Source organism: Antrostomus carolinensis, unplaced genomic scaffold, assembly GCF_000700745.2.
Source record: "Antrostomus carolinensis isolate BGI_N321 unplaced genomic scaffold, ASM70074v2 scaffold5975, whole genome shotgun sequence".
In the NCBI taxonomy this organism is placed as follows: domain Eukaryota; kingdom Metazoa; phylum Chordata; class Aves; order Caprimulgiformes; family Caprimulgidae; genus Antrostomus; species Antrostomus carolinensis.
Window position 1 is genome coordinate 1 of NW_010318343.1, and position 19,215 is coordinate 19,215.

At 39.6% G+C, this 19,215-nt stretch overlaps 1 protein-coding gene across 1 annotated transcript in view; it reads left to right on the forward strand.

Moving 5' to 3' along the window:
- Positions 1–398: 398 nt before the first annotated feature.
- The window catches only part of KDM3A (lysine demethylase 3A), a gene marked incomplete at its 5' end in the record, with an annotated part of 25,541 nt that continues 6,724 nt past the window's right edge, over positions 399–19,215 (forward strand). Inside the window, 15 exons of the mRNA XM_010168854.1 lie at positions 399–501; positions 871–995; positions 1,796–1,868; positions 1,953–2,041; positions 4,218–4,369; positions 5,373–5,944; positions 7,364–7,565; positions 9,900–10,114; positions 13,521–13,673; positions 13,905–14,000; positions 14,320–14,447; positions 16,203–16,389; positions 16,866–17,035; positions 18,162–18,398; positions 18,815–18,986. Of these exons, the coding sequence (XP_010167156.1) occupies positions 399–501; positions 871–995; positions 1,796–1,868; positions 1,953–2,041; positions 4,218–4,369; positions 5,373–5,944; positions 7,364–7,565; positions 9,900–10,114; positions 13,521–13,673; positions 13,905–14,000; positions 14,320–14,447; positions 16,203–16,389; positions 16,866–17,035; positions 18,162–18,398; positions 18,815–18,986 (2,674 nt within the window). The remainder of the gene's footprint in view (positions 502–870; positions 996–1,795; positions 1,869–1,952; positions 2,042–4,217; positions 4,370–5,372; positions 5,945–7,363; positions 7,566–9,899; positions 10,115–13,520; positions 13,674–13,904; positions 14,001–14,319; positions 14,448–16,202; positions 16,390–16,865; positions 17,036–18,161; positions 18,399–18,814; positions 18,987–19,215) is intronic.

A 19,215-nucleotide genomic window follows, 5' to 3' on the forward strand; every position in this document is an offset into this window, starting at 1 on the left:
ATATATATATATATACATATATATATACACAACTTAAAATATAGCATTTACATCTGCTCAGGGCTACTTATCAATTGTTACTTCTGAGAACTTAAAATCCTAAATTAAAAAATGGATGCTTCAGTTAAATCTAGTGCTCATTAGTAATGTAGTAAACCAAAGCCAGGTTGTTTTCAAAACAATATTAAAGTGGACCTGGAGAGTGATCAATCCAGATTAGTGGTAAGGAAATGATGTCTGCCTCAGTAAATACAATGTCCTAATTGCTGAAGGAACATAGAGTAATGAGAAACTTGTTGGACTTGTATGAATTGCTGCTATCTTGTTCCTAAATATGGTGTTTTGTTAATCAAAAGCATTATCCTGAATACCAACTTCTATATTTTTTTCCTAAATAGGATGTGGACAGTTCCAGGCTTTCTCTGAAGGATGATCAAAATGTTAATGAAGAAATTCAGGCTTTGGTTAAGAAACATGTAGATGAAACACGCTTGGTACAAGGTACAAGAACACTCTGTAGTGGAAAACTCTGGCAATAAGTACTTGAGTCAGAAGGGAAATCTTTGCAGTGATGGTGTAAATTACAGCAATCTGTTTTAGAGATAAAACCTCTTCTAAATACTGCTTCCACTTTTTGAAAATTTCATTTAACTATTCCAGGAAGGATTTAGTTGGAACATAGTTTTATCATGCTTTTTTTTTTGCCCCCTCTCAACTATGTGGAAGGTGTCTCAAGGTTCTCAGTTTTTTGTTTACTTGCATCTTGCATGTGGTACCTGTTGAAGAATTCATGTTGGCAACTGTAGTGATCTTCATGCTCCCTTTTTCTTCAACTCCCTTTTCTTGTGTTTTTTTTTTATTTTTTTCAAGGTGGAAAAAATATAATTGGTTCAAAAATTAGAATTTATAGCCTGGATCCATCTACTCAGTGGTTCACAGCAGTTGTTGTCAATGGTAACTCAGCTACAAGAACTCTAGAAGTCAACTGTCAGGAGGTAAGAACCAGTTGCTGTGGGTTTACAGAGATAGAGAATGGGTAGGATCTTGTGTTTGTAGCCCCACCAACACCATTTTTAATTCTGTTCTTACTGTAATAAGCTTAAAACTGGGGAGCAGTGTGGTGCAGAATAATGTATTACCTCAAAGTGTTTCTGTACTACTTCATGCTGCTGGTAGAATTATCAAATAGCAGATGTGGACAAACTTTTTAGCAGGGCCTGTTGTGACAGGACAAGGGGTGATGGTTTTAAACTAAATGATGGGAGATTCAGACTAGATAGAAGGAAGAAATTTTTTACAGCGAGGGTGGTGAGACCCTGGCCCAGGTTGCCCAGAGAGGTGGTAGAAGCCCCATCCCTGGAAACATTCAAGGTCAGGTTGGATGGGGCTCTGAGCAACCTGATCTAGTTGAAGATGTCCCTGCTCACGGCAGGGGGGGATGGACTAGATGGCCTTGAAAGGTCCCTTCCAACCCAAACCATTCTGTGATTCTATGAAATGACCTTCTACACAAAATGAGGGAGACCTGAAGTTTTTTATTTGCAGAGTGAGGCAAATGTAAGATCCTGGTTTCTTTGCTTTCTATACTCTGCAGACAGTGCTCTGAAGCACCAGTTCATATGTTTGTTTTCATAGAGAGACACATAACAAGGCATTGTTAAATCCAATTTTGTATTCAAAGAACTTAGAAGTTAAGTGTCTTAGCTTAGTCTATACCACATCTAAGATAAATACATTCAAACAGTAACTTTCACCTCTCTAAATGGCTTCTTCTGTGTTTTTGTTCCTTTCCAAGATTCCAGCTTTAAAAACTCTTGATCCAGAGTTAATTCATGTTGAAATCATCTATGACAACAATGGAAAATGTGGTAAGATCTATTGGTGTTTGTACTTCAAACACTAAGGAGCATGTTTGTGATAAATACACTGATCTTGATCACCTTCTCTTCCAGATTCATCTAAGAGAATTGGGGGTGTGAAAAGGAAGTCATCTGAGAATAGTGGAAGTGTTGATGCTAAACACACAAAATCTTCTCCTGAGGTAGGGTCTTACTGTGTTATATGTGACTGTTATGTAATGGTTATGTCATTTCTCAGAACAGTCTTAAATAAGGATTAGATAGGAAAGTGGAATAATAAGTATAATCCTTGGGAGGGTGTGTTGAGTCCTTTGAAACTTGTCTAGGCATGGGTAAAACATCTTGCCTTGTGATAATCAGAGAAAAAGTTACTGAGCCTTGAACGTTGTTTGGTTTGTTTTGGTTTTTTTTTTCTAAATGTGCTTTTTGCCCTCTCCTCTCTCTTGGAGAAAACATAAAGCAGCTCTCAAGTTTGTAACTCTTGCTTTTCACGTTCTTTCTTCCACTGTGTTGTAGTTAAACCCAAAGCCTTAAGCTACAGCTGCGTGCTTTGAGGATTCAAGCAATGCAAGCCATGGTCTAGAAGAATGTTGTTTCAATACAAAAAGGGCACATGGCTTTTCTAATACTTCCTCTACATTTTATTTCTTCTGTGAGTGACCTGCCAAGTATCACTGAGATCTAAGAAAACTGTCTCAAAGGTCAAAAAATAATCTGGGTAATTTAAGTATAGAAATGCAAATGAAAAATAATGGCTTGGCTAAAGAATAGTGCTTCAAACTTACCCTGTAATTTTGCCCCAGTGTTTCAGACCAAAAATTGCATTTTGGCAGGAGTTAGCCTTCTGGAAGCTCTGGAGTGGTGGTGGGGTGGGGGGGTTGGGTTTTTGTTTTGGGGTTTGGGGTTTTTTGGCTTTCTGGTTCTTGGCTTCTGTGCAGTCAGTCCTGTCCTGAGTCAATTACGTAGGTCTGGCTAATGACTGGGTAGAGTTACTAGAAATCTTCACAAAGATACAGCACGAGGCAGCAAGTACAGGATAAAACTCCTCAATGAAGAGAGGTTTCTATCTTGTATTGACTGCTGAGGAAGAACGTGTAGCAAATCAGCATGAAGGAGCTAGTGCACTGCAGTCATACTCTACTTGTGTTGTTTCTATAGCTCATGCTTGAGCACCTTTAGCATCTTCCAGGTGCTCTATTTGCCATTCTTTATCTTTCTGTGTATTCAGCCTGCTTGATGCATGCAGAGCTGCTCTCTATTTCATATTCCAAATGTCCTGCAGAAGAGTTACTGTGATCTGAATTGTTTCACCATAGCTTTTCCTTAAAGCAGTGAAGTTATTAATTTTCTAGTCTGCCTTTCTTCAAAGGACTGGATCCTTTATCATTTTTGTACTCCCTGGGAAATATCTTGCAACTGTTTTCTCAAAAAGGTTACCAGTGAGTGTCCTTTCTAATAAGGAAAACAGGAACTTTGTTTCTTTGGTTTTAGTGGATGTGGATATATGGGAGTGATAAGCTAAAGCCATATATTTTTTTTTTCTTTTACTTAGTATGTGACAGTACTCTGACTTCTAATATAGAGTTAATTAATTCCAGTGGGGGTTTTTTGAGAGCTTGCCCGACAGCTGTGTTATACCAAAGCAGAAAGAAAATATTTGGGGAGTTGATGGTAGTGAGTCTGTAGTGTAACTTCCAGCAGTGAAGTTGAGCACATGGGAGTGGAACACGAATGTTAGAGCTGAAGAAGGAGGCTCTCAAAAAACTACTGTTTTTAAAGACACTTGCTAATTTGGTAGGCTTATTGTGTTCTTAGGAATTGTAGATTTGTAAGGCTGGTGATTTAATCAACACAGGATTTCTTTACTTAACATGTTATAGAATCCTGGTACAAAGATTTTCTCACTGCAGGGAAGTTCACATCTAGATTGTTTTTTGTGATGTTGTCAAACTACACAGTTTTAATTCTCTCTACGATGATAAGATGAGCTCTGAAAGCTATTTCTGAATTCTGATTATTGCAATTATTTTAGAAAGACCATTGCACTGTCAGTTACAAAGAACAAACCTTTCTGTCTTCCTTTCCACCTTCTTAATACATCTTCCCTCCCCCAAAAAAGTTTATTGTTAATTGGGGGAAAATGAATTAACATGGATGGTGTTTCATGGAACCTATAAGGTTTAAAAGGACACTCTAAGGTCTTTCCATCTTATGGACTGAGTGAGGAATGGTCTTCAATGAGCTCTATTAAACACAGTGGGAAGGACTATTAAATGTATATTTCTTTTTAAGCTGAACCCTGCAAAGCAGCATTTCTGTTCCCCTGAATTCTCCTAACTGTTAAAATCTCTCTTGCAGGTTTCTCCCGGTCAGGGACACGTGCAGTCAGTACCAACTGTGTTAGGTGAAGCATTGCTAGGATGCACTCCTGCTAATAAAGACCAAAGGCATCAAGGCCTGCCCCTGCCAGCTAACTCACCGCCCAATCTTGGTGCAGAAACTCCTCAGGGGTAAGGAATCAGCTTGTGCTTATACAGACATTTTCTCCTCCCAAAATAACTCAAATTCTTAGCAAAACAAACTCGGAGGTCATTGTAAAGAACTGTAGTAACTAGTAGTCTTTAATATTGGCATAGAAAAGTGCTCTACTCCATTGCCCTGGGTACACAATTTACTTCCTTATGCCATATTTTTCTTTTTTTATCTTTGTGGTAGTCATTGTCATGAGCCAAATCTACTGCTTCATTGCACTCATCTGTAAACTGATGGGTTATGGACAGGTGCAGTGCCTGCTTTTTGTCAAATGCACTCCTCCCCTGTCCTCAAGAAAAACAGAACATTCAGGCAGGTGTTCTGTACACTAGTTTCTTGCAGATCAAGTACAAGTCCTCAGTTAGATTTCTGTTTGAACACCAGTGTCTTTAAACTTCTTGGTTACCCCCAGTACTGTCTCGAACATAATGGTAGAAATACTGTGACAGGAAAACTCAAATTTTGGGTATTAGCTTTAAAGGAAGTGGTTTAGGGTTTTTCCCTATCAGTATTTTTACCTAAAAATATTTATTTGTTTGAGCTTTTTGTGTGCATGCAGTTTTACTGTCTCCAATATAGACTTTCAGTGCCAGACAGAAGTTCCTTGAGTATTAGAATCTTCTCACACAGACACGCAAGTGAAATGCATTTGCTCATGTGTCTCTTGCATGGAGAAAATAACTGTTTAATTGTGAGAGAAGGTAGTGGAGTGCTGGACACACCTAAATTTGTGTGTGTCTACAGCTTTATCATTCTGTCCAACTCATTTTAAGAAAAAAAAAATCAAAACAAAAAATATTGCCTCAAAACCACAATTCTTTTTAACCTCACACAAAATTTAAAATCTTGGAACATCAGAATCCAAAGTAGATAATTAAATTTCTTCTTTCCAGCTTTAAATGTGACTAGATTAAGCAGCTGATGTTCCGATTTGTTGGACACCTTTTTCTTTGTCTAATTATTGCATGTTGTGTGTTTCAGCACATGTAGACGAAGCTTACCGGAAACTCATCCTTCTTGTCTTAATACTGGAATTAAACCACTGAAGGAAGATACGACGGCCTTTTCTAAAGTGGGGTTTATGTCTAAAGAACAAACACAAAATCTTAATGATCAAAATGGTAAATATACCTCTTTCACAACCTTGAGATCTTCATCTTTGACTGATGCAGCTAAGGAAAAAGGAACAAACCTGAAAAATACAAATGAACCTCTTCTGAAGCCCACAACAAACTTTGCAAAAGAGTGCATTTCTGTCAAACAGTTGCAACACCTTAACTCTTCCATAGCAATACCCAGAGCCAGTAGCACTCTTGAACTGCAGCGGACTTTAGATTGTAGACCCTCAACCTCAGATGCTCATCTTCTCTCTTTCACTGAGTCTGGAGTTAAATCACAAAGCAATTGCAATAGCCAGAACAGCCGCAAAGGAAACAAGACTGATGAACTTCTAGACATGGAATCTTTTATTAGAAGAAATTCAAATGAGATTCTTTATGACAGAAATGAACATGAAACTTTTTGGAGTGGAAGTGCCAAGGTCCAGGATAATAGTAAGTATTTGTAAAACTTCCTGTCATTTGAAAGTCCTTGAAACTACAAGTTTCTGTGTAACTACATACAAGTCAGTCCTTTAACCTACACAAAATTAGTGATTTGTGTAGTGAATCTGGAATTTGAGTCACTTGTGGGTTCTTATATAAGAGGAATACAATAAACTTGAGAAAAAACATCCTTTCCTGATAAAGGAAAAGGACTAATAATTAATTTCTAGAAATAAGCTGTTTCAAAATGCATGAACAGAATGGCAAAACGGGTTACAAAACCAGGGTTCTGTTTGGAATGCAAATGCTGATGGCATAATGAGTCTGCTTTGTTTGTAGCAGTGGTCCTAAATTTTGTAAGCATGGTAAGAGATGGAAGTTACTCTTAACAAAGCTGTGTTCAAGAGGGGTTTTCATTTAATAACTATTCTGAAAACAAAGCAAAAAACCCAACCTACAACAACAACAAAAAAATCAAAGCTCACCCAACCCCTAAACAACCCACCTTGTTTCAGTGTTTTCTTTGGCTAGTTCAACTTGGTGAGCTCTTCAAATCTTCCTCATGGGACAGAATGGGAAAGGCTGTAGCTGTTTAAGGAGCTGGACTCCTGCTGTTATGCATTGTGCTGTGCATCAGATGGTATAGCTGATCATTTGGGGTTCTGGGAATCTCCCCACACACCCACCTCTTCTTTCTTTCCAATCTCATGTTGCTTGGTCTTGGATTACCATGTGCTGCTATTCCATAATTAACACAGCGCACAGCCAGCCAAGCAGTCACTGTTGTGCCCCTCCCACGGTGTGGGAGGAAGGGAGATGTTTGGCATCTGTTATAGGAAGATGCTGAAAGCTGTTGCATTGTGAAGGGTGAACACAGGACTGAGAAATGGGCAGGTTGTACTTCTTCCTTCATTACCTGTGAAATGTGGTCACTTCATAGCCTGGTCTGCTCAGGTTGCCCAAGGAAGTTGTAGATGCCCCCTCCCTGGAAGTGTTCCAGGCCAGGCTGGATGAGGCTTTGAGCAACCTGGTCTAGTGGAAGGTGTCCCTGCTGATGGCAGGGGGGTTGGAACTGGATGATCTTTAAGGTCCCTTCCAATCCAAACCATTCTATGATTTCATCCCTGATGGCTGAAGAACTTTCATTAAAAGCAGATGCTCTATCAAAATATTCCTCTGTGGAAGAGCAAAAGGAAATGTTAAACTGGTGTTCCCAGACTATGACTCTGGTGGAACTAGAGCTTGAGAAAGTTTCTACTGAGCTGAAAAGAGGTTTCTGCCAACTACAAATATTTTAGCATGACTTTGTTTCAATGTAATGTGGAACTTACAGGAAAAGTTGACGTGGACCTTTCACTAAAATACATTTGCTTGCACCTTTATGTGAGAAACTGAAGCTTGTCTAATGAACGCTGCTCTTCCCTGCAGTAATTGTTCGCAAGTCAATTTTATCAGATCCTTCCAAAGTGAAGAAGCTGCAGCAAAGTGGAGAAGCGTTTGTACAGGATGGTTCCTGCAATAACATCGCCCCTCACCTGCACAAATGCAGGGAATGCCGCTTGGACAGCTATCGGAAGAACAAAGAGCAGAGAGACTCCACTGTCTTTTGTCGATTCTTTCACTTCAGAAGGTAACAACAGTTTTGACTCTATGTAGACCTTGATACTCTTTAAATGTGAGTAACATGCCCCACATATCTGAGTTGGACATAGAACCTTATTTCCTTTTCTGAAAGGGGGGCTGTTGAGTGCTCACTGTTGCTGTGACGTGGATCTTCATCTTCCAGGACAGATGTAAAAACAGTTGTTTGGTTATAGAGATCTCATTTAGCTCTTTGGTTCAAAACTGCTAGCTGTCAGTGTGCTGTTAACTATCAGGCTAATATACCCAACTAATGAGAGCTTGTCTCTGTGGTTTTTTAGCCCTTAGAAATTTGAAAACTGCTTTATTTGAGTAGAAAATATTTTGGCAGGACTTGGAGATCTTTATTTTGCTGTTCTGGGCTGAGTGCCAATGGGATAACATGAGTTTAGTTTGAGTGCTACAGCTCAGTGGTACTGGAGGTAGCAGTGAGAGAGTAGATTCCCTGCGTGTCTCCTGAAGTTTAGTGGCTGGATATATGAAATGTTGGACATAGATCCACAGCTGTGGAAGTGTTGCAGGAAGTGGCCAGCAGCTTTCAGCTGTAGTAGTGGAATAGTGATGGGCAAAATAACCATTTACACTGTGTTGCTCCATTCTTTGTCCCACTTGACACTTGAGAGCGTTTGCCACTTGTCGAAGCTGGCCATGGAAAGGTTTCATCAGTGCACTCACTGGGTTTTGGGAGGGTCAGCAAGACAACTTTAAGGAAAATCTGGTGACTGTGGAGTGCTGGCTGCTTTTCCAAACCTGATCTGCAGCTTCAGATCTGTTATACCCCACCCACCAGCCCCAGAGCCTGGTTCTTGAGTTCAACAGTCAAGGTCTCTAGATTGTTGTATCTCTGGAGCTCTTATGACACCATGAGGAACTCTTTTTGAAAGAGTGTTAAACCGTTAGTTGAAGCCTGTCTGTAAGCCCAGGGTGGATGTTGTCAAACTGCAATGTCTGGCTGGATTTTAACATGTCCTTTCCTTTGTTTTCAAGTTGTGTAAATTTTTTCCATGAACTATTTGATCTTATGTCCAGATGTTGTTGCATGCTGTTTTTTATTTCCCCCACACCCATTTAAGCTTTGAGGCATGGACTGTGTTTTATGGGAAGAAGGTAATGGTTGTGATTTTAGAGAGGAAAAGCAAAAACACTGGTTATCACAAGGGAGATAGGAAGCTTATTCTCAGTTTTCCTTTTGATTTTCAGAGGAATTACTTTCTTTTGAGTCTCTAGTTAGAATAAAAAGAAGCTGTAGGCCTGAAGATCTTTTGAAGAGAGAAAACTGACAGCAGAAAGCTTACACAGAACATGGGGGGGAATATTTTCCACTCTGATTTGTTTCTTGAGGTTTGCTCTTCCACTGCAACACTGCCTCATTTGTACATTTTGCACATTTTGTAGCTAAAGATTAAAAAAAAAAAAGTGTTACTAATTGGTTATTTAACTCAGATTAGAGATTTTGCTCTAGTAAATCTTGAAATTATTTGCAAATGTGTGAGTCCAGAGTAACAACAGACTATGCTAATTCCTCTTCTCAGGGTAAAAATGCAGAGCTGCAGTGCAGTTCAAAGCAGTTGAATCCTTCAGTTTAGAACTTGAAGCTGATGGAACTGTCTCTTTTTATTGATTGTGAAATTTGCAAAGTCTGAAGATGATGTTGGTCTGGTGATACCAGTTGCCAGCATGTGTTTTCTTGCCACGCTTAACACTACAGGGAGCACATGTTGTCATCAGGAGTTGATTTCCCTCTACAGCATTTAGTAAAAAGGTTTCTGAAAACATGAGCAGAACTCGATGTTTTTGATTTAATAAACTACTAACAACACAGACAGAATTCATTCATTCTGCTCAGAATCATTCAAGAATATCTTACTCAATTTTTGCTGGATTTTTTTTGTCAGCTACTTTGAAATTAATTGTTATTGAAATTTATTGTGTTTTTAAGGTGTTTTGGTGTCTCCTGTGAGTTGTGCATGATTATAGATTAAAATTCTTACTGTTACCTCCTGTAGATGTGATCCTTGATGCCAGTGCATTTAAAAAATTATGTTAACCTGAATTTTTAATGTTTGAATAAAAAAAAATCCTTAGGAAATCTACCTTACTAAAAAAACCTGATGTTTTGAGTCTTTTTTTTTAAACAAACATTACATTAAGCATGCTTAATGTAAATGACAAGTGTGTTTACCCATATCTGGTGCAACCACTGAGTGTTAAACTCATTGACATACATGTTTAGAGTTCAGGCATTGACTCATTGGAATGATTGTAAACTAATAAAACATTTGAGATGATGGGTTTTTCTCCTTTTCCCCCCCTCTTTCCATAGGTTGCAGTTTAATAAGCATGGAATACTGCGTGAGGAAGGCTTTTTAACTCCAAATAAATATGACCCTGAGGCTATTAGCTTATGGCTACCTTTATCAAAAAATGTTGTGGGTCTAGATCTCGACACAGCAAAGTATATCCTGGCCAACATTGGAGATCACTTTTGTCAGCTGGTGATATCTGAAAAGGAAGTTATGTCTACGATTGAACCACACAGTAAGATCCATTTGTGTTAAAATAATCTGTATTTGAATAGCTTATGTGAAACTTGAATCTGTTGACCTGTGTGAGATACATTGCATGCATTTGGAGATGCCATCAAAGACTCGAGTGTTTCCCTCTCAGAGAGGGGTAGTGGCTAAAATCCAGTATGGACTAGTGTCAACAACTCTTTGCTCACAGGCAGGGGGAAGGGGAAAAGTAATTCTTCCCTTCTTTATGTCAGAAGACTATTCTCAGTTTCTCAAATTACATTTCCTGTTGCAGAGTGTGTAATTCTGTTATGAAACAAAGTGGGGAAAAAAAAAAAAAACAAACCCCAAACCAGCAGGCAGCTGACAACAATCTATTCTTAGCATGTAAATGAAATAAAGCTTTCATTTTGAGTGGGCAGATTCTGTTAGATTGCTCTGGTCCTGTTTTGTTGTTCTTGCATAATGGACCTAATGCTGCCTGTCATGTCAGTAAAGAAATTTTTTTCCACCTAAAATTTTCTCCTAGGGCTGTTTCAGGTGATGATTGATATGTACAGCTCCACTGGGAATCGACCAGAGAGGTGGAGGGGGTTTGGAACTGGATGATCTTTAAGGTCCCTTCCAACCCAAACCATTCTATGATATACTGAGGGGTAACTGACTGTAGAGCTTCATCAGTGCAGACAGGGCAGACCTTACATCCTCAAACACAGGTTTCTGGCTACATCAGAACCTTTTTCATAGGATGGTTTGTGTTGGAAGGGACCTTTCAAGGTCACCTAGTCCAACCCCCCCCTGCAGTGAGCAGGGACATCTTCAACTACATCAGGTTGCCCAGAGCCCCATCCAACCTGACCTTGAATGTTTCCAGGGATGGGGCTTCTACCACCTCTCTGGGCAACCTGTGCCAGGGTTTTGCAATCCTCATTATGAAACAAACTTCTTTCTTATATCTAGTCTAAATCTCCTCCCTTTTAGTTTAAAACCACCACTCCTTGTCCTGTCACAACAGGCCCTGCTAAGAAATCTGTCCCTGAAGTCTCTCTCCTTTTTGTAGCAAACATGAGCAGACAGTTGGTAAGGCTGTGATCTTGCATAATCACTTCTCAGAGTAGCATGACTCTTAAAACTGTGTTTATTTTTTGTATTATAACTCCATGACTGAGATGCAGCACAGATTAGAAGACTCTCTAACCAATGACTCTGCATTTGAGTAGTATTGACATTATTATATAAAGATTCTATCAGTTTACTAGTCAGTCCAAAGTTTTGAATAGAAGAAGAAACTGAACAGGCTTGAATGCCCTTCAGAAGGGGAGGGAAGACTTGAGGTATTTCAGAAATGTTTGCTGTGGGGTCTTGCCCCAGGCTACTTGGAATCTGCAAGCTCTGCTCTTTGCTTAAACTGGAACATAGTCAGGCCTGTGGAGCCAAAGTATCAATAACCAGAGTGAGAGGTACAGAAAAATATTGAAATACTTTGAGAAGGATGAAATTTGGGTGGAATTCATGAAACAAAGGGGAGGTGTTGTGTTTCTTAATAGCAGAAGATGTTAGCATGCCTACCAGAAACATCTTCTACTTAAAAAAAACAAAGACATGGAGTTCAGGAGTTGGTTTGAAAGGAGCAAAATGTCATGAATTCCTCTTTGCTTGTTTATTGCCCTGGCTGGTGAGATTAAGGGAACTCAAATTCATTAAAATGGAGGATATTTTTAATGCCCTGGGCAGGAAAGAAGTAATTTACAGTCTAGATATTTGGTCTTCTTTGAACAGTTCAGTGAAAGAGTGCTCACTCAGTTGGCACAGGAAAAAGGTGGGTTCTTCTGCCACCATGATTTGAAATTATGGTGAACATTTCTTGGCAGAGTTCAGCTGAAATGATACCTTTTCATAAAAATTCTGTCTCTGACAAACTGACCTTTTCCAAAAAGTCAAAATATTTTGTTCAGATACTACTTTTTAGGGGATCATTTAAGTTTGAATATCTCTTGCACCCCCCAGTATGTCTCAGGCTCAACCCTTCTCTTTTACCATTGAGTTACCAGACTGGTCAGTAGAGCCAAGAGACAAACAAGTGTGAGGGAGAAAATTATTTCTGAGAGCTTCCTTAAAGAGAGTTCCTTAAGGAATAAGTAGCAAAGCACAAGTAAAATTATCCCTGTGTAGTAAAAGATTGACTAGTGTAGAAAGAACAACTTGTTAGGTCACATTGCTCCCTGGCCACCAAGTGCTAAAAGGAGATCCTACAGAAAGAGGAAACAAGATCAAACTGCAGAGAGGAAACAAAAGAATAGGAAGAGTAGAAAAGGACAAAATCAGAAAAATGAAATGCAACAGATAATAAAAACCCTTTCATTCTGTTTTGGGGAAATTGGAGGATTGGCCTAGAAAATAGTAACTGTAGTATGTGGTTTTTAAAAGGCAGAGAAGAATGGAGCTGGTGGTTTAGACCTTTGTCTCTTGGAAGAATTTTGGAGCAAGTAGTCAAACAATTTTTACCTCCTACTTAAGAACAAATTGTGACAAGTTATTCTACTTTTGTTCCATACATAGTTAATGGGCATTATACAGAACAAAAGCAGCAGATGTACTGGAACCTGGTGTGGGTTTTTTAGCATATGCTAGGACATGGTCTCTCATGACTTGCTTTTAAAATTAAGAAACATTGTGGGCAGAAAAGTTTTAGAGAAGTTGGGAGTGTGGAAGGATGTGGGAGGAGGCAGATGTGTGCTTTTTGCCTAGTCTTGTTTTCTAGTTGGCAACATAATGGAATGAAGATCGGGCTAAAATAACCTGTATGTAATGCAGCCCTGGAAGGGCTTGTATGGTTTTGTGGAAGATAATGTTTGGGATGTTTTGAGTGAACTGAAGAAGTGACTTTGGGTGAGGAAAGGTGGGATATAGTGGGTACATAAGGAGCCTGAGCAGCAGTGGTCAGTCATTCAGAGAACAGCTCACCAGTCTGAGAAGGCCTGATACACACCTAAACATACAGAAATCTGACTAAAAGGAAGAGAGCTGCTTGTGCTCTATTTGATAGCATAGCGGGCAAGGACAACCTGGTTGTGGCAAGCTGGACATTAGGCTTAGCTTGGTAGTAGTAACTTAATTTTTTCTAGGATAACTGCAGAGTTTCCACTTGGGAGAATGTTAGCAGTGTGCATGTTAACTTGGGGAAATACACATTAGGAGTAAGAGATGTAGTTGGTGCTGCACAGCAGAAAGCAGAACAGTCTTGATTGCTTAGACTCTGTTGTGGACCTACTTGTCTGTGTTTGTAACAGCAAATTACTTGTTTTGGAGTTCCAATACAAAAACAAGTCTGAGTCTTACATCACTGAAGTGTTTTAACATCGCTCTATTTAACATGCAAATCTTTTGTCTTGCTAAAACTACCACTTTGATTAATCTGTCCATTCCCACAGGACAGGTAGCCTGGAAGCGTGCAGTTCGTGGAGTTCGAGAAATGTGTGATGTCTGTGACACCACAATCTTCAACCTTCACTGGGTCTGCTCCAAGTGTGGCTTTGGGGTGTGTGTGGATTGTTACAGGATGAGGAAAAAAGGCTTACATGAAGGTGAGAATGCACTTTGCTACTTTAAACAAAGGGAGGAGAGGGGAAAGAAAACTTGTATTTTGAACTTGGAAGTCAATAACAGCTTTAAACAACACGACAATAAACCTTCCCAACAAAAAGGCTGTGTTGTAGACATTGTGGTTTCATATAGCAATAACAGTAAAATATGTAGCTTTCCAGAGGAGGAGGAAAGATGCACTAATAAAACAATTTAATGGTTTTGTTTTACAGATGATGACTCAGATACTTTCTCCTGGTTTAAATGTGTGAAGGGGCAGGCACATGAACCAGAGAATCTAATGCCTACACAAATAATTCCTGGAAAAGGTATTTTAAATATTTTATTGGGGTGAAAAAAATGCTGTAGGCTTTCTGTATTTTATGTTGTTGATACTGTACTGAGGGGGTTTTTTTTAGTTATAAAGTTAGTAAAAGTGTTTGTTTTCCAAAGACTGGAAGAGCCTGTGTGCTTAGTGCTATTTTATTATATTTGACTTTTACAAAGAAGTAGGAAAACTTCTTGTTTGACCATGAACTGTTTGTGTACTATTGTTGGGTTACATGGCATACACAGTTTCTTAAAATTATAATGGAATGCTGGATGTTCTAATTACCTGTGAGCTCACTAATGACTCTCTTCCTTCAGCTCTGTACGATGTTGGTGATATTGTTCACTCCGTAAGAACAAAATGGGGAATAAAGGCAAACTGTCCTTGTGCAAATAAGCAGTTCAAAGCACTGTCAAAGCCAACTCTAAAGGAGGATTCGAAACAGGTATTGCTGCTGTCTCACACTATGTCTGTGCAGTATGGTTTGCCTCAGTCTGCTACCCATGTTTGAAGCCAGTAGTAATTGACTTTGTAGCTGTGCCAATCCTGACCACCCCTGATAACCCCACCATGTAGGGTTTTGTTCAAAAATTTGTGTTCAGTATTAATCTTTCTGGTTCAGTTCCCTTTTAAGTTTTGGGGAAAATGCCATTGGGTCCCTTTGACACGCTGATGCCTCAGTAAGTGATCTATTCTTGACAATTTATAAGAGCAAAAATAGAATCAGATGAGGAGAAGAGTCTTAAGAATAGACTAGTGGGAATAATTGCAAAGTGTAGGCTATCCCTTGGGTCCTGGAGATGTAATGCATGCAGCATCTAAAAGAATCACTAGGGTGGGAGAGCTCTGGAATTAATAAAAGACTAAACATGACTGAAATAGTGAGGGCTAGAGCAGTATGGAGAAGCACTGATTTCTCTGGGAATCTTGCTGGGAAGTTTGCTGATTATATTAAAACAAACAAAAAAAGCCCCAAAAAAGCCCCATCATATATTTATTGGTAGATGGATGTAGTGTTTTTTTGCTTTTGAAAATAGAGCACAAATTAATGGCTTAGGTTTGTAGGATCTTGCAAGAAACCAGCTGAATTAAGCAATTTTAATTTTGTGGTATGCTTATTTGTAAACTTATTTTGAGAGTATATGTGTTCTCTTAAGTGTAAAAAGCAGTGTAAAACTTGATTTTGGTGTTGGTAATCAACAGAAGAGACAAAAAATACTGTGAAGTGTTAAAAGGAGGGAAGATTGTCATGTGAGTCAAAAGTTAGCCTATGACTGACCTAGCTTCAGGCTTCTGTTTCTTGATTTCCTCTGTGACCCTGGACAAACAGCTGCATTGGAATTTATCTGTACCTCTCTTTCTGTAAAATAAGGTACTGCACTGGTTGTGTGAGGGTAAGCTTATTACAGTTTGAAGTGTTTTCTGTTATGTCATGTTTGTAATCCTTACCAAGCATCAGCAGCCATTAGGAGATGAAATAAATGTAGCAATAGGCAAACCCAGTGCAGAGTAATTTCTTGACTGGAAAGTGTTTGAACAGAGAGAAGAAATTTACTCAGTCTTGCAGAAGTCCCAGGCCAAAGCAGCAGTTCTGGTTAGCCTGTTACCTAGACCCTCCAAACGAGTGGATAAGTAACCACACAGGAGATGTGCAGGGATTCTGTGCTTGGATTGTGCTGGCCAGGCCAGTGCTGCGCTCATATGCCTGGCAGGTGAGTGGACTTTTGCCACCTTTGTAAGATAAAAGTTTAGAGGAGTGCTACATATTTGTTTCAGTCTACTGAACTAGACCTCCAGCTCAGCCCTGGTCTGAACATCAGCTGTCACTAGAGTTGCGAGAGCACTGCTGTTAAAAGTGCATTTGGTTCCCAAAGCAGTCCCAGAAAAGGCACCTGGGTAACTCAGCTTCCTGTGCTTGTCTTGAGGGGTCATGGACCCTGAATTGGATCCACTTGATGATCTTAAAGGTCTTTTCCAACCTAAACATTTCTATGAATCCCGCTGGATTGTCATCTCTGGCCGATACTGAGATGAAATGCTGACCTCTTGTGGAGATCAGATATTTTTTTGAAGGGAAAAACTTTTTTTTTCCCCAAGAATTGAGAAAAAACTGTCCCAAGTTTGGACATTTTATTGTTTGCTTCCCCTTTCTGAGTAGAGTGTGCGTGTGTCTAATCAAGTTCTCACTTTGTTTTTTCAGAACTTGGTACCTGGAGAGAGGGCCAGCCTTCAACAAAACAGCTTTGTCCTGAGCCCACAAGTCACTACACATGATCCTCCTCTGAAGTCAGCAGTTGGAAGTAAACAAACTGCTTCAGTAAATACTTCTCCTTCATTAAGTTGGTTATCAAACCTAACAAGTGGAAACGTGAATAAAGAAAACAAAGGTATGTGCAGAACCGGTGAAGAGTAAACGCTTTGTGGCTGTTTGTCAGAAGAAAATAGATCAGACCCAGCAATATCTTGTGTTGAGAATGATGTAATCTGCCTGCTGGGATGGGCATTCAGTGCCTGCACTGCAAAACTAGTCCATGGCAATAACTTGGAGTAAGACCTGGCAGTTAGCACATTCTTTTTTAAAAACTGGATTAATACCACATTGGTGCAAATATTCCTGAAAATTCAGTTTGAGAATGTATTTATTTTAGAATGTGTGATTTTAAAACCTTCAGAGTATTGAAGAAAGTTAAGCAAAAGTATTTCATCTTCATGTATTGAGAGGAGATATCTAGATATGTGTGCTTATATATACATATGCATATAGGAGTATCTTCTTAAAAAAATAAAAATCCAAAGCATATGCTTGTGGTTCAGAGGATAAATCCTTGCTTCATTCTCAAATGTGTTCTTTTCTTCATTTCAGAGAAACTCCTCATACCTATTTCAAAGAATGAAAACAAACCTCTTCAGACACTCCCTAGTTTAGCTAAACCTCCTGCTGCCCTGCAGACATTCAACAGTGCAATATTAACACCCGTGAGCAACAACAACACGGGGTTCTTGCGGAACCTGCTCAACTCTTCTGGAGGAAAGGTATATGAAAAATTTTGATTTACAGGTTTGTCTTGATACCAGGCTTAGACTGCTGTCCTAAACCTGTGAACAGCTTCCACAGACACTTGGTAGAAGTTCACAGTAGGTAAAATTCTGTCTTCAATCCAGTGTCTGTGTTGCAGTGCACCAGTCAGTGCTTTCTAGAGTAGCAGTTTAGTGGTGCCTTCAGCAAGTCTTGCTTGGTGTGAGGGATTTGGAACCAATTGATAAACAGATGAATTTACTTAGGCTGGTGTCTGGCAGGTGCATTGATTGGCATGTCCATCAGACTCAAAAGAGAAGCATCAAGGAACTTATAGATGGAAGGAAAAACATTCTCTGGTATGCAGCCTTCCAATACCTGAAGGGGCTACAAGAAAGCTGGGGAGGGACTTTTCATAAGGGCAGTTAATGACAAAACAAGGGGAAATGGGTTTAAGCTGAAAGAGGGGAGGTTTAGATGAGATATTAGGAAGAAGTTCTTCACTGTGAGGGTGGTCAGACACTGGAACAGGTTGCCCAGAGAAGCTGTGGCTGCTCCTCCCTGGAAGTGTTTAAGGCCAGGCTGGATGAGGCTTTGAGCAACCTGGTCTAGTGGAAGGTGTCCCTGCTGATGGCAGGGGGGTTGGAACTGGATGATCTTTAAGGTCCCTTCCAACCCAAACCAGTCTGTGATTCTATGTGACTCTCTCATGCCTTGTTTGCAGACTGGTTCAGTTGAGATGTTCCTGGGCTTTTTTTGCTTTTCTAGATGTGAATTTAAAATGGTGGACTAAAATATTGGCCTTGAGAGTTCCTTGAGGAAACTGCCTTGCTGTTCTTTGATATAAACTCCTGCTCCATGCTGTATTTCATGGTTTTCCACATTGTTGCCAAAATGTAAATCAGAGCAGGACTTTGTAGGCCAAATGCTGTAGACAAAGTGTCAGAAATGGCATTGGCACTTAATGATGGTGAGTTTCTAGACAGCAAAGTTCTGCAGACTCTTGTTTCTCTGTGTGATTGTGAGCTCAAGTGAAAAATTTTGCAAATAGCAAATATCTTGTTTAAAGTCTGCAGGACAAGGTAACAGAAAAGTCACCAGCTTTTTTTTGTTTTTTTGTTGTGTTTTTTTTTTTTTAATCAGACAGACAATGGACTCAAGAGTACACCCAAAATCCTTGATGACATTTTTGCTTCCCTGGTGCAAAATAGAACCGTTACAGACTTGCCTAAGAAACCTCAAGGGTTGACTATAAAGCCTACGATAATGGGCTTTGATACACCTCACTACTGGTTGTGTGATAACCGTTTGCTGTGTCTTCAAGATCCCAACAATGAAAGTAATTGGAATGTCTTCAGGGAGTGCTGGAAGCAGGGACAGGTACTGAAGTTTTTCTGCTTTTTCTTTCCATTTTCAGTTCATGTGCTTTGACCCTTAATTGAAGTGCAGGTAACAAACTTCCTGCAGTGATAAGCTAAACCTTCATAAAATGGACTACAGGAACAGTGTTAGATCCTTGGATAAAAGGATGTATATTTTACTGTTTGAAATCAGTTTCCACACTGCTGAACTTGGGGATCTGCATACAAAGCTGCCTCTTAACTTGAAATAAATGCACAGCATAATTCTGGTAAGGCAGGCTGAGCATTTGTTTTGGATAATGCAGTGTTCACAAGGTGCCTGTGTTCACATGTTCAGTATGCTCTATGCATTACCCTGTTCTGTTTGGATTTGGAATTTATGGTGTTTAAAAATTCTTCAGAATATATTCTTCTTCTTCTTCTTCTTCTTCATAGCCTGTAATGCTTTCAGGAGTGCATCACAAATTAAATGCAGACCTCTGGAGACCAGAATCCTTTAGAAAGGAATTTGGCCAACAGGAAGTAGATCTGGTTAACTGCAGGACTAATGAAATAATCACCGGAGCTACTGTAGGAGATTTCTGGGATGGATTTGAAGATATTTCAAGTAAGTAGTGTGAATTTTTGTTCTGAGAGGTAAAATATTCAGCAGCAATAATCCTGCCCTAGAAAAAATTTGCCATCCTGAAGCAGTGAAAAAAAATGCTCCAAGCTTATCACAGAATGGTGGGGGTTGGAAGGGACCGCAGGAGATCACCCAGTCCACCCCCCCTGCCAAAGCAGGTTCACCCAGAGTAAGTTGCACAGGAAAGTGTCCAGGTGGGTTTTGAACATCT